This window comes from Phaseolus vulgaris, chromosome 7 (assembly GCF_000499845.2).
Source record: "Phaseolus vulgaris cultivar G19833 chromosome 7, P. vulgaris v2.0, whole genome shotgun sequence".
Classification (NCBI taxonomy): Eukaryota; Viridiplantae; Streptophyta; class Magnoliopsida; order Fabales; family Fabaceae; genus Phaseolus; species Phaseolus vulgaris.
This window is the reverse complement of record NC_023753.2, coordinates 33,778,052-33,792,212: the sequence shown is the minus strand read 5'-3', so window position 1 is coordinate 33,792,212 and position 14,161 is coordinate 33,778,052. Positions and strand designations below refer to the sequence as shown.

The 14,161-nt window shown below is 34.9% G+C and overlaps 1 protein-coding gene across 1 annotated transcript; it reads right to left on the bottom strand.

Annotated features, from left to right (window-relative positions):
- Positions 1 to 9,275: 9,275 nt before the first annotated feature.
- On the bottom strand, positions 9,276 to 13,826 carry LOC137830212 (probable beta-D-xylosidase 2). The gene is made up of 6 exons (XM_068637402.1): positions 13,232 to 13,826; positions 12,140 to 12,418; positions 11,795 to 12,062; positions 11,364 to 11,714; positions 10,871 to 11,284; positions 9,276 to 10,321 (listed from the first exon to the last, which is right to left on the bottom strand). The coding sequence occupies exons 1-6, from the start codon at positions 13,625 to 13,627 to the stop codon at positions 9,726 to 9,728; spliced, it is 2,304 nt and encodes a 767-aa protein (XP_068493503.1). The 5' UTR covers positions 13,628 to 13,826; the 3' UTR covers positions 9,276 to 9,725.
- Between the last annotated feature and the right edge of the window lie 335 nt (positions 13,827 to 14,161).

The window sequence follows — 14,161 nt, the reverse complement described above, 5'->3', positions numbered from 1 at the left end:
TTTGATTATAATTTTTTTAAATTATGCTGATAGAACTTTTTTATGGGTATCGTGACATGTAAGCTTCTACCAAAAAAAAAGTGAAATAATGAAGAAAAGAAGATGCTTCAAAAGAGCTTTGAGCACTTTATGATAAACACACTTGGGTTGGTATTTAACATAGTCATAGCACCGAATAGTAGTGTAGTGTTTTGAAGGAGTACGTTCATAATTTGAGTAAGCTTATGCTATTCCTTAGTAAACTGTGCTAAACCTCAAAGGATTTCAATTTAAGAGGGAAACATTATGTTGATTTCTTCTAACATGTCTTTGGTGAGAGGGTCATGATCATTAAATCCAAACACACTAAATTTAAATTATGATTTTCTATTTATAATAAAATTTTAAAGTTGGGACTTCAAGTTTAGCATGATGATGTTTAAGCCAAAATTATTGAGATTAGATCATTTGGTAATTACCTCACAATGATTGTACTGCTTGTGAATTATGACAGAAAATGTGAAGCTATTAAATTCATAGACATGAATGATAAATCACATTGTGTGGATTTTTTTTAATCTGATAAATATATGTTTAATATTAAATAAATAAGTAGAAACTAAATCTGTAGTTATTTGAAGGTAAAACAAAACTTAAGTTGGCATTGAATCCAACAGAAGAACTAAGGAGGTGCAATTGAAGTGACAACATAAGACTTTCCATATGTTAATTGTCTTATATATGACATTGATGTCATTTTCAATATGGTGGTAGAATTTAAATGCTTCAGAGCTACCTCTAATTTAGATGAAAGGTGTTAAAATTTGAAGTGTGAAAGGAGATTTTTATAGGCAAGAAATATTGTAGATAGCATTGGTTGTGAGGGGGAAAAAGAATTGATGGAAAGAGTGGCTTGTATCGTAAGGCACGGGAATCATGCTTTTTGTTTGAAAGGGTTTGCTTTTTATTTCACCCATATGATATTATTAATGAATGCACGTGAATGGGGAAAACTAGCCAGATGGGTTTGTCTTAAAGCCTTCTCTAACTTCCCTCACACCCCCGTTATAACATCCTACACTTCCTGTTCCATCTCTTCCATGCCCCCGTTTGCCACGTCACCCTCTAATGCCAGCCTGTCTCCACGTGTCATTCCACCATTTCGGCCCCACAACCTACCACCCTCTCCATGCCATGTGTTTGGATAAGCCTCGCCTCCTCGACTCCACGCTCTTCCTTTTCTCTTTCATTCTTTCATTTTTGTCCTCTCTTATTATTGCTTTTTTTCCTTCTTTTTTATTATTATTAGTATAATACTATATTGTCGCTTTTATTTTTAAGACGTTATTATTGTCGCATTTTGGCATATTTTATATGATTGCATGATAAGCCCAGCAGCAGTCCAATAAATTAAAAAAAAAACATGTTGTTTTTATTTTCTTTTCCTTTTTTTTAAACATAATATTGATGAAATTTGAAGGGTCGTCATTTCTTATTTTCGTATCACAATGCCACATTTTATATTATGATGACGTGGTTGCATAAGGAAAGAGAAAGTTGTAACCTGAAAACCATGATAATAATTTGACCATAACACATTTCATTGACAAATTATCAGTCATTCTCTCCTGCAAAAGATTACCCTCAAAAGATTAGTTAAAAAGAAATCAAGAAATATGAATACTGCATTTTTATTGGGGGATTCGAAAAACATTAACTTAATAATTGGGTTATTAATTAAAAGAAGAGGAAATATTATTATTTGATGTATGTATGTAATATATAAAAGAATATTAATAAAAGAATAGTGAAACAATATAAAAAATTATAAAATTTAAGAGTGTGAAGAAACGGGACAAGAATAAAGAAGACGGGGAATGAAAAGTAACGTAGGCGTGGGAAGGGAAGTGCAGTCCCTATGATTGGTACTTTTTAAGAATGTTATTTTAGAAGTAAAAGATGTTTTTTAAGTAATCTGAGGAGTTAAAATAATAAAAAAAAAGATGGAGGTAAATTTGAGTAGAAAACATTAAGGAAAGAATTTTAAGTTTAACCAAATTTTATAAAATTAATTTATGAGATCAGATTTGCATTTATATATTAAAAAGTATTAAGTTTAAATTTAAATTTATAAATTCACAGTTTAGAAAAATAAAATTCACACCTATTTATAAATTGAAAAAAATTATTATATCTAATGAAGGTGATAATGAGATTAAAGGAGATTACTTAAGAACATTGGTATTGGTCGTGTTTGGGACCATTAATGGGGTGGCCAAGGCAAATACATACACATAGTTGTTACTCTGCTGTGCTACAACAGCTAAGGAGATCCAGGTAGGAATTGGGGTCCATCATTGTGTTGAAGATGACATCTTCTGTTTATTAGTAGACATTATCAATGGAATTGGAGGTCCACTTATTTTCTAGGTCATACTTCTACTTCACCCACTTTCCAAAATTCAATTTTATGTACACTATGCATCTTTTTTTTTCAACTTTTTTCCTACTTCATCCACTTCCTGTTAGATCCTTGTAATTACAATATTTTTGTTTCTTTTGTATCACAGTGAAATAGGTCCTGCAATGTATTCAACCAAGCAATTGAAATTTACAAAACTAACAGTATAAAGTACCCATTTTAGTTTTGCTTCTGCAACGACACATGTTGTGTCTTAACTTGTTATCGTTAATGAAATGACAAGTTTTACAAGATGGCCTCATGTTGTACCCATGGCAGGGTCTATGTTTCTTCTTGGGTACTGTTTGATTGGTGCAGCCATTATTGGTCTGTTTTCTTTCCTTTACTTTTGGATCTACCCTTGTTTCGTTTTCATTCTTCTCCTATTATTGCCAATTATTGTTTTTATCAAAACTGAATACGTAAGGTCGATGGTTCTCGTGCTGCAACTGCATGTCTCAATACCTACAAATTAGTTTGCGATTGCTAGCTCTTTCTTTTCCCCTATGCATATCTTGTGCTTGTAAAGTGTAGTTGACTTAATGCCAAAAAATATGGCACCAGTGCCCCCACTATTTCAATGAAAGAGAATCACATTTGGAGCTTGGGAGAACTTTTCTCACATTACCATTTCATTATTCAATTGCAAGATAAGAAGATGTGAATCAGAATACAATAGATTATGGTTACGAGATAATAAGTTAACATTAATATTGACATCCAGCGAATCATTGACAAGAAAAAGGCTAGTACAACAATGAATAGTGCATATTTCTACTACTTTTTCGTCCTTTTTTTTTGCCAAGAAACTCTGCAATCTGGGCTCAATTTTTGTTTATAATATAAAAGTTATGCCTATTTATGTTTTCGCATTCCAAACATGTTGTCATAATGAATCCCCTAAAAATTCATTGTCTTTCTTTTCTATTTTGATGCCTTTCTCACGTTCTAAACACAATGTTAGAAGGTTAAGTGAGGAACAAATTTCAGTTCTAGTGTTCGACTACACGATGCATGTTTGGATATTCCTTTGAACGAGATATGCCATTTTTTGAGACACAAAAAACAGAAGTTTTTTTAAGAACTAAAATAATATTCACTCATTAGAGACTAAAACGTATTTAAAAATTGTGCTAATGTATTTAATTATAGAAAATAAAATTTTAAAATTGTTGACATACGACTAAATTATAGAAAATAAATTATGGAAATATTTTTATGATATAAATGGTATCATATGTCAAACAACTTGAATAGAAACTCCAACACAAATTTATGTGGTGGAAAGAAAGTACCAACATATCTTAAATGTAAGTAGATGTCTTATGTTTCAATCGAAATTATTGAAGGTTTTTTTAAATTATGCTTCTCTCACTGGTGCAAAGAAGCACATTCACGACAATACATTCATAACGCTTTTATTGTTAAACTTTGTCCATCAAAATGTGGTGACATTTTCGAAATTAAAATGAGTTTAAAATGACAGCTATAAAGCGTTATTTTAGACTAAAGCGTTTGGTCTACAAAGACAGCTATGAGTGGTAACCGTCGTTTTAGAGCAAGCGTTTTGGTCTAAAACGACACTTTAACCCATAGTCGTTGTTTTTGACCATGCATTTTGGTTTAAAACGGCGAATTTACCTCATAGTCGTCATTTTACACTCATTTTGTTACCATAATTTATAGCGCGCCACTTACACTCATTTTCCTACTTATCAAGGAATCATTAGACGACTTCTGTAAACTTGTCCAGATATATGCTTTGCAATGTAGCTTCTTAGCCAGTTTGTATAAATCTTTTGTGAATCATCATCACAAGGTTGTTCAACGAGTTTTAAGGTATATCAAAACCTCACCAACACAATATTTTATCCTAAATCTTCCTACATTGATTTAAAGGTTGTGAGTGAATTTGAAAGGAAGTGATAAATTGAAAATATTTGGAAATTGTGTCGTTCAGATCCAAGTTGGCATTTGAGTGTGATCCACAACGGAATGGAACGTTTGGTGGGCTAGTCCCCAAAGGTCTGCATTTACTTCCTAACATAATCTCATGACATTAACCAAGAAATATGAGATTCTCATTAATTGTCCTACAGTTTTACCTTCACATGTACTACCTTAATCTGCATAATTAATTCGGGTAAAGTCAATCATATTATCACACAATTAATGTAATTCTTTGATATTTGATTCTATTACATGATATTGATATTAAATTTATTTATGTCTCTTAAAAACTATTCAATACGATATCAAGAATTAAAATTAACAAGGATCTACAAATAGACTACCATGCTTGGTGAGTGGAGGACAACTCATGCATTTTTACTATATTTTCTTTACCTATATTTTATACTTTTAATGACTTTGAACGTCAAAGAATATTTTGCAAGTAGAGCCTTTTTCTCGTTGTAATCAGTTAATAGTACGACTTGTGGTGCACAAGGAAACTAACCTATCATCACCTTGAAAATGTCATAGAAAACATTTAATACTAAAATAAATAAATAAAATATTAATATAAGAACATATTTTCATTCTTTATTTTTATTGAAACAATTTTATCATATATTTGATTGATGCTACAACCAATGCATGCTCTACCGAAAATGGAAAACATCACTGTAACATCCATATTCTACATAAATGTTCATCCGTATTCACGAATGTCTAGTAATTTCGTAAAGCACAAGTCGTGTAGCACATCCACGATATCTATAATGCTAAAGTCGTCCAGAATACTTACTACTTCAATTAATTTCATAAATCAAATTTTAATAACTAAATAAAATCATGAAAATTTGTACGAATTTAAAATTAGGATTTATGATTTAAGGTTTAAAAAGTCTTTCTTCAATTAAATGAAATTGTGTGGTCTTAAACAATTTGAGTATAGCAATTAGAAATGATTTAACTATATACTTAATAATTTTTTGGTTACCTAAATCGGTAATAAATAATTCTAATCATACCAATAACCTAAATTTCTCTTGAATTCTATAGCTAACTACACTTCATTATAATTTTAAGAAACTCTAATTATTGGTTCAAGAAGGACAGATTTGATTTATGTGTAATTCTAATAATGGACAGGGAACATTCTTTTGAATTAGACCAAAATATTTTATGCATAACTACTTAATTATTGCTTCGTTACACCGGAAAAACGGCCCAATAGCTGAAATCCAAGGAATATTCTAGTATCTAATATTTCTTTTTTTACAAAATTATGTGTTTTTTTATGAGATACTGCTGTTCAGGAATTAAGCTGAATGGAAATTGTATAAGCAGGAGATTTTTTTTAAAGTGTTTAAACAGCTATACGTCTCATACATAAACTTGAAATGAATGATTAACTTGAAAATATTATGTGTCAATATATATTTATCTTGAGAAGGTGGTTTTAAAACTTAGGTTGTTAAAGTCATATTCCATATTTAAAAAATCAAAATGAGGAAAACTTAGGATTCCAAGGTTTTCCAGGGTGGGCATTTATTGCTTATCCTTACACAATAATAAGATCCTTTAGATATAACTATAATAATGGAAGGAATTGCATCCTCATATGCCAATCTTGGTAATTGCAAATTTAAATATTGATTAAAGAAATAAGTGGGAGATTAAAAATAAAATAAAAATCATTGAAACGCTTTTCGTTCTCAAAGACATGTTTGTACATAGGGAGGCAAAGGGTGACGCGCATCACAAAAGATTCTCTTAAACTACGATTCTTGGATAAGGTTTTTCCTGCGTTTCATTTCCACAAAGCCCTACACACTTAAACCTGTTTTTATTATTTGAAAAGCTAGTTCTTTTTTCCAGTCACAAAATGTACCCATTTTAACACCACCACCGTTTCATAAGAGTCCCTTTAACGGCAAAATAAAGTAATGGCTTCAATATTCTTATAATAAAATTTGATGTTCATCTTTTGAAGTTGTGAACATTTATTTTTTGCCTCGTATTCCTCTGATGCTTATCCACTGTGGTTATCTTTCCAAGGGCTTCCTGCAAAAACTGAGGGAACCTCTGTGGGATGCACGTGTCTTGTTGATGAAATTTCACGTGGAGATGGTGACCCATGTGTAGTGTAGCTTTCGCTTTGCGAGCCAACAGTAATAATACACTACCATATACATATTGCTATGCATGTGTAGCTTGAATTTCAATGGATTTATGGCCAACAAGGCCAGCTTAACAAGGGTGTGATTTCATCACTCTGCTGCTAATTAGCTCAAAAGCTTTCCCAATAATGCATCTCACTCACCAAATTCAAATTCAAATTTTTATACACATCATCATATGCTTCTGCTGCCTTTTATAAATCTCTCACTAATCATTTAGTCTTTTTTAAATACAAGCATTATGCGCTATATGTGTGTCTATTAATTCTCTGAATCTGTCAGCTAAACATTATATTAAACTTCATCTTGCTGTTAACTCAAACCATGATGATATAAAAATAGAAAACTATCAAGTCTAAATCCGTGATGAATCATAATAAAGGATTGAAGTAGAAAACTTTGATGAGGCTACAAGAATTGACAAGTGGCACATAGAGAAGGATTCTTCTTCTATCACGTCATTTGACACATGGGAATTATACCATTGGTTTCACTCCGGTCATCAATCAACAAGACACAGATGTAATAATGTTTTTTAAGAATAGGAATAAAAAATGAGAAGCTGGCAAGCTCATATCAAACCGCGCTGAATATTATAGCTAACCACTCCTACTACAACATTAATTGGAAATCACAACAAATCCAAAACAATACCATAGGGAGCAATAATGGCAATACAATTTTATGGGATCAGATTCCCAAAGTCAGGAATTTTCTGCATCACACGTTCCACTGATAAGAATCATTGGATAAAAATCAAACTTTTTCATGTATTTGTTTTATGAATTCAACTTAAGATATGTGTTTGCAGAATATACAATTTTGATATTTGAATGTGTGAATGTATGGAGGGAATTACCAAATTTTCATATATGGTGTGAACGGTATCAGATTGTGTTGAAAGGGTCACATGATCAAAAGTCAAAATTGAAGATGGTTGGCAAGGCAGCAAGTGGACCAATGAAACCTTATTTTTCGAGCTGTTGACATTTGACAATTCTTAGAGCTGGTCCTCATCATCAGTGATTCAGCAAACAAACTCTTCCCAACAAGTTCACTATTTTCTGGCTCTTCATTAGGCATCCTTCGCAATCTTATGTGTCATACATAGCTTTTAATTAGCTGCCCCAAAGATAAAAGCCTTTTAAACCAGGACCACTGAATTCAACATCAAAAGGAAGTACCAAAGACATGTTATTGGTCTTTCCTCTTGCAGAGATTGGTACGTAACATGTATGATAGAGGTCTCCCCAATAATTGGAAACATTTTAAGAAATAGAAGCGAAAAAGTAGACTTGAAAATATGCAATGCCCCGTTGGGTGTACTCCTTTTCTTCCCTTGATTTTCAGCCCATCATAGTATGTTATAAGTCAGCCTTTGCTAAAGTTTGTCCTTTGAATAATGACTAGTTGGGGGATGGAAAAAGAAAGTTCTACTCAAGATGTTACTTTGCTTCTTCTATTCCCTGTTCATACTTTTTATCTATTCTCTTCATATCAATCCCTTCTTAAAGCCTTTACTTCTCTGCTTACCAATTGTTTTGATGGAGCTTTAAGCATAATTGTTAAAGTAGAAAACTTGAATTCAAAGTCAAGCATAATTTTAGAACGTACATATTTGGGTAACATTGTGTTTCCGGATCAATGTCAGTCATGAATTGGGTAAACTGATGGTAATGAAAACGGGCAAAAGCTTTCCATCAGCTGTATTCTGATATGATACACTTTTTTATTGCACTGCAAAGTTATTATAATTGGAAGCTATTTTGAACAGTGAAAGAAGTCCTTCATTCCGGCTGAATGATACAAGTCAAAGCGTGGAATCTGTGACACCATATTTTCGGAACATGGGAACTTGAATTAAATGCTTTACTGTGTTCTATTGGCTTCTTATAAGCTATATATCAACATCAAGGCCATTTCCAATATGAAAGCATTACTGCATATTTTTATTCATATTTTAATTGTATTTTTTGGACTGAGCTCTTTTTGGCCTACACATGCCAGCTTCTGTCATCAGTTTGGATCATTATTGGTTTATATGTCACATGATTGCCTTAATAGTTTTTCTCGCTCTTTAAAATTTAAATGATGGGAGACTCACTTTTTGTTTTTGATAGCCTCACTTTTTATTAATATGGGAGGCTCATTTTGTACGAAGCCAAGTTGCATTCTGGTTGTTGTTTCCTTATTTGGAAAAATAGTAAGCTATTAAATAATTTATGTATGTAGCTTCCCCAATGTCTAATATATTTTACATTTACCTTCCTTCAAACACTATACTTTCACACCATTCCAAACCTAGTAAGGGGATGGGGTTCATACCATTCAAAAATTGAATACAATGACAATTTAGTGTAGTTAAAATCTGACCAGAAAAAAGGTAAAATTCCAATCTTGTATTCCATTCATAATATGTAGGAGTCTTGTACTTTTATTGAATTCAATATAAAAGGCTAAAGAAAATACACACTATCATTTACCATTAAAAGTTTAAGTAAAAAATAACATGAGGAGAGGAGAGGCCAACACCATTAAAAGTTTAAGTAAAAAATTGTGTGATATTAAAAATTAATTTGTGTCGTTCGGTGGCACACCTTTTTTTGGAACTCTTAATAATAATTTGTTATCAGTATCTCGTAACTATGTATTATTATCTTTTTAAAATCCATTAAGTGTGGATATATATTGATGTCAGGGAAATCTAATTCAGTTGGTTAAACATGGTTGCAATTGTAAAAATGAAGTACAAATGGAAAGGTCCAAGTGATTTGGTGATGTAAGCTCTGCTCATCATGGTTAAAAAGCTCGTCCTGATTACCAAACATAGAACTATATTTGACCAAAGTATACTAATGTCCTGTATCAATAAAAGTACATGCAAAATGAATGGTAAACAAAGTAGTGATGAATGGGAGAGAGAAAAATACATTGCTCTAATCTCTCCTTCAAAAATCGCAACCAACTCTGTTACTTTATTGGCTGTGATTGATGAATCAATGTAATTTGCGGTTGATTTGAACCGAAACACCATGTAGGAAGTTTAGAGGCGAAACTTGAAATGTGTGTGGCATCTATGATACTATGTATTATACACTTGTGTATAGGGTGTTTGGCAGGTAGTGTGTATATTTTGCATGAGTATGATTGAAAAAATTTCAAGAGTTGATGTGTGGGTGAAGTGTGAGAGTGTGTTTAATATCAGCAATGTGAAGAGTGTGCAAGCCCATTGGAACTCTCCTAGTCCCGGACCTGTCAACCACACTGAGGAGCTTGCAAACGTGAATGTTGATACGCACTCGGTCTTGGGCCTTGGCAGGAAGATGGAGTTTGTGAAAAGCCACAAGTTGCTTGTGTGGAGCCCATTGAGCATTACCTGCAGGTGGTGCGGAGAAGACTAACAGCGTGTGCGTGGCATCTCTGGAGCCAACATTTTTAACGTCCACCTGAAGGCTAATAGAAAGCTTGGCACATCGGGCATGTGTCACTTTAACTGCATTGTTGGCAATGTTGGAGCTATTGTTGTGCCGGTGCCCATCCACGGGAATTGATACCACTTTGGGTGCACTTACCAATGTATGAACAAAATGCGTGTAATACAATCCGTAACCAAATGAATACACCACAGGCCCACTGTAAAATCTGTAGGTTCTTCCTGGGTACCCTTTCGATCGCTTTGATCGCATTGCCATATTTGTCATTGCCAACTTTTCAACGTACCCTTCTGGGTACCATGTCATAGGTAGCTTCCCTCCTGAAATTCAAATATAATACGTAATTTAGCTCTGCATTTCCATACACTTTATTTGGGCCTACAAGGGCATTTTCTCAAGACTCAAAAGAAGGGCTGCTTCTTCCTGTACCTCCATACCTTCTTGTGCCACCCCCATAAATTTTTCTTATTCCAAAAATACCCTTTTCAATATTCCGGATTACATAATCTGGAAGTCTTTTTCTAGATTCAGAATTAGCTTCCGGATTATGTAATCCGGAAGTCTTTTGTGATTAGATTCTGGATTACATAATCCGGAAGTCTTTTCTATACATAAGATTAGCTTCCGGATTATGTAATCCGGAAGTCTTTTTTTCAGATGTGTTATTAGCTTCCAGATTACATAATCCGGAAGTCTTTTCTAAATATGAAATTGACTTCCGGATTATGTAATCCGGAATTTATCCGGATTACATAAATTCAAGGGGGTGAAAAAAAAAAGGATAAAATGGTATTTTCATATTTAGTATGGGGTGGCACAAGAAGGTATGGAGGTGTAGGAAGAAAGAGTCCAAAAGAAGACAGACAAACCAGGGCTTGATGTTCCAAACAAGATATCTGCAATGGCAGCACCACCAGCTTGACCGGGATAACCGGCCCAAAAAATTCCTTGGATTCGAGGATCATTCTTTGCGAAAGTTATATCCACAGGCCCACCGGACATTATTACCAAAATTGTTGGGCCCTTGGAGGCAGATGCTACTTTCGACACAAGGTCTTGTTGGTGACCAGGAAGAAGCAGGCCCACCCTGTCCACAGTTTCAGCCTCGATGGACTGATCCAGGCCCATCACCAGCACAGTCGCATCTGCTTGCTGGGCTGCATTTATAGCTCTCCCGAATTGCTTGTCATCTGTGCAAGCCACATTTGAACAACCCAGCTCGTGAATAGTCTTGGTGTATTTCCCTATTCCCTGCAGAGGGCTAGTGTATCCGCAAGCAATACCTAATAAGCAGATGAAGAGATGGTTAGATGAATTTTTAGTTTACAAGATTTTTGGGGAATGAAAAGAAGAAGGTTGTACCTGCATAGTTTCCAATCATTGTGACAGTGGCATTCGAATTGGGCCCAATAACAGCCAGGGTGCGGTGACGCCTTGTGGAGAGAGGCAAAGAAGGGCCTTTGTTTTTAAGTAGGACAATTCCTTGTCTTGCGGCTTCGTGGGCAAGGTCTTGATTACTTGGGCTGCAGACATCTTTTGGCCCAAGATTGGCATACGGATGACCGGGTTGCTCACCATCATACATCCCTAATCTCATTTGGACCGTCAACGTGTTCGCCAAGGCCCCATTCACATGAGCTTCTCTCAACAGGCCTTTTTTGACAGCATTGTGCGTGTGCTGGGCTAGAAAAGGCCCACAATCCAAATCCAAACCTGTAGCATGATCGAATATGAAGTGTTTTTCCAGAAGAAATGAAGAAATAAAATTGGAACTAGTAATAGAAGGAACTGGCCTGCTTGAATGGCAGCAGCAGCAGCTTGTTCCGGCGTAGATGTGTAATGTTGGGCATTGTAGAAAACTCCAACAGAGTCACAGTCTGATACAATGTACCCGTTAAGACCCCACAGGCCTCGAAGAGTTGTGTTTAGAAGGATGGGGTCTGCACAGGTAGGAACGCCGTTAACCTGATTGTAAGAACACATCACACTCGCCACCTTTCCTTCCTTCACGCACATTCGGAATGGCACGTTGAACGTATCCTCCATATCCTGCTTGCTAACCTGCACATCAACTTCAAACAAACCTATATCATTTCATCCCTACAATTCAGTTGGAAGAAACACCAAATAAACCTTACCTCTGCATTGAAGTGAAACCGATCCACACCCTTCCAATTATCAAGGTCATAAGCCGTAAAGTGTTTGCAAGAAGCCGCCACCTTCAACCGCTTACCGTCGCTCCCCTGCAGTCCCCTCACGTAACTGCCCGCATATTTTCCGGCAAGTATTGGGTCCTCGCCGGGAGTCTCCTGCCCGCGGCCCCACCGTGGGTCTCTAAAAATGTTCACGTTCGGGCTCCAGTATGTAAGCCCACCCGTTCCCCCATTGTACATTGCTCTTGCTTCGTCTGAGGCCACCTACACATACATTCATTACACTTTTTATAAACACGTTTCTAAGGCCTCTGTTTTCAGCAACACGTATAAATTTTTTATGATATCTGCACAAATTTAAAATTTATTTACAAGCTTACAATTTTTTTTTAATATAAATATAAAAAGTAAAACGTCCCCTGAATATTAAATATTAACGAAAAGTATTTCTTTCAAATGCATCCATGATTTACAAAATAGTTATGACTTTTTTCTAATTACAGTACCTTTCGACAAAAAAAAAAAAAATTAAAAATAATCAAGTCCTATCTATTTATATCAAATGTTTCTAAAAGAAGTATTTAACCAATTCAAAAAGGTTTCTTTCAAAATCTGACTATACAATTTTCTAAAATAATTATTGTGATTAAGAAGTCTTGAACATTAATGCAATTTTTGTCTTCCCCAATTCAGCTTGTATTACCGAAAAAAAGTAACGAATTAATGGATGAGAGTATAAAAGAAAAGTTGCAGTTTCTTTCCAAAAACAAAAAAAAGTATCCACCGCCTCCACTTTTCCAATTTTTTTACTAGAGTGACGAGAAAGAAAAATGTGTGACATCTACATTACTTTTTTTCTCTCCCTTCAATACTTTTTTCCTTCAGTGTTTCTCCACTTCAATCAAACATAGTGAAAGATATCTCGACAAAAATATTAAAATAATTATTAGAAAATTACAATATAATTCTTAATTAATAAAGTATTTGTACCGAAATATTAATAAATAAAAATATCATTAAAAATAAAGTGATATTCCATTCTGCTAAGAAAACAGAAGCCATGAAAGAAAAGCTTACCCGTCCAATAGCTTCCCACAAAGAAGCATTGAAAGAAGCAGCGGTGGTGATGACTTGAGGGAAGCTAGTGGCGGCGGGAAACTGGCCGCCAAACTTGGTTCCGGGGCCCACATTTGAGACCCCATGCAGTGCCTCCGACCACCACTCATACCCTTTGATTCCAAGCCGTGGAACTGCCGCAGCATTGTTCACTAGCAAGCCCACCTTTTCTTCCATTGTCAACCTTCCAATCAGGTCCTTCACTCTTTCTGCTATTGCCAGCGACGCCTTGCAAAAGGGTAAGCTGCTTGTGGCGGCGTTCTTTGGGTCACACGCAAAAGGGTCACGTGCCTCGCCACCCCAAAGGACTAGGAGGAAGAAGAAGATTATGGTGAGAGGTGAAAAGATTGAAGCCATTAGGGAAAGGGAAATAAAAAGTGGAATGTAGCTTAGATGGTTTGGTGGCTTGAGAAGTTATGGGAGGGATGGAACAATGTATATATATAGGTGAGGGGACATCATGGCTTGTCCAATGCCATGTTGTTTTAGATAGAAGTTGCTATCAGCTGGCTTTCAGCCATTGGATTTTCCATTATCTTTTTACCTTCTCCTTCTTAGGAAATGAAGCAACTTGGCTGGTGAGATTTAATGCAAGTTGGTGACTAAAAAAAAGTTCTCTCTGTCAATTTGTCAAATTAACAACCGAGAGAATTCATCACCTGCTGTATGTCGGTTTTAAAAACCACATAATACTCTTACTTTCTTATTCTTTACGAAAGTGAATCTAGCATATTTACGATTACAACCATTCGGGCGTGTTTTTAATATTTGGTTTACAATTGCAACCGCAGAATACTATTATTTTTCAATGAGCTTTTGGGATCGCGGATGTCTTTAGTCATATGGGTCCAACAACATTTTAATGGACATTGGTGATCCTATTCCTTGGTA

Excerpts from the sequence above, each read along its gene's own strand:
- LOC137830212 (XM_068637402.1), bottom strand. The coding sequence starts at position 13,627 with ATGGCTTCAATCTTTTCACCTCTCACCATAATCTTCTTCTTCCTCCTA. Across the intron at positions 12,419-13,231 it reads TGTGGGAAGCTATTGGACGG|GTGGCCTCAGACGAAGCAAG; the intron begins GTAAGCTTTTCT and ends ATGTATGTGTAG. Across the intron at positions 10,322-10,870 it reads GTTTGGAACATCAAGCCCTG|GAGGGAAGCTACCTATGACA; the intron begins GTTTGTCTGTCT and ends TTTGAATTTCAG.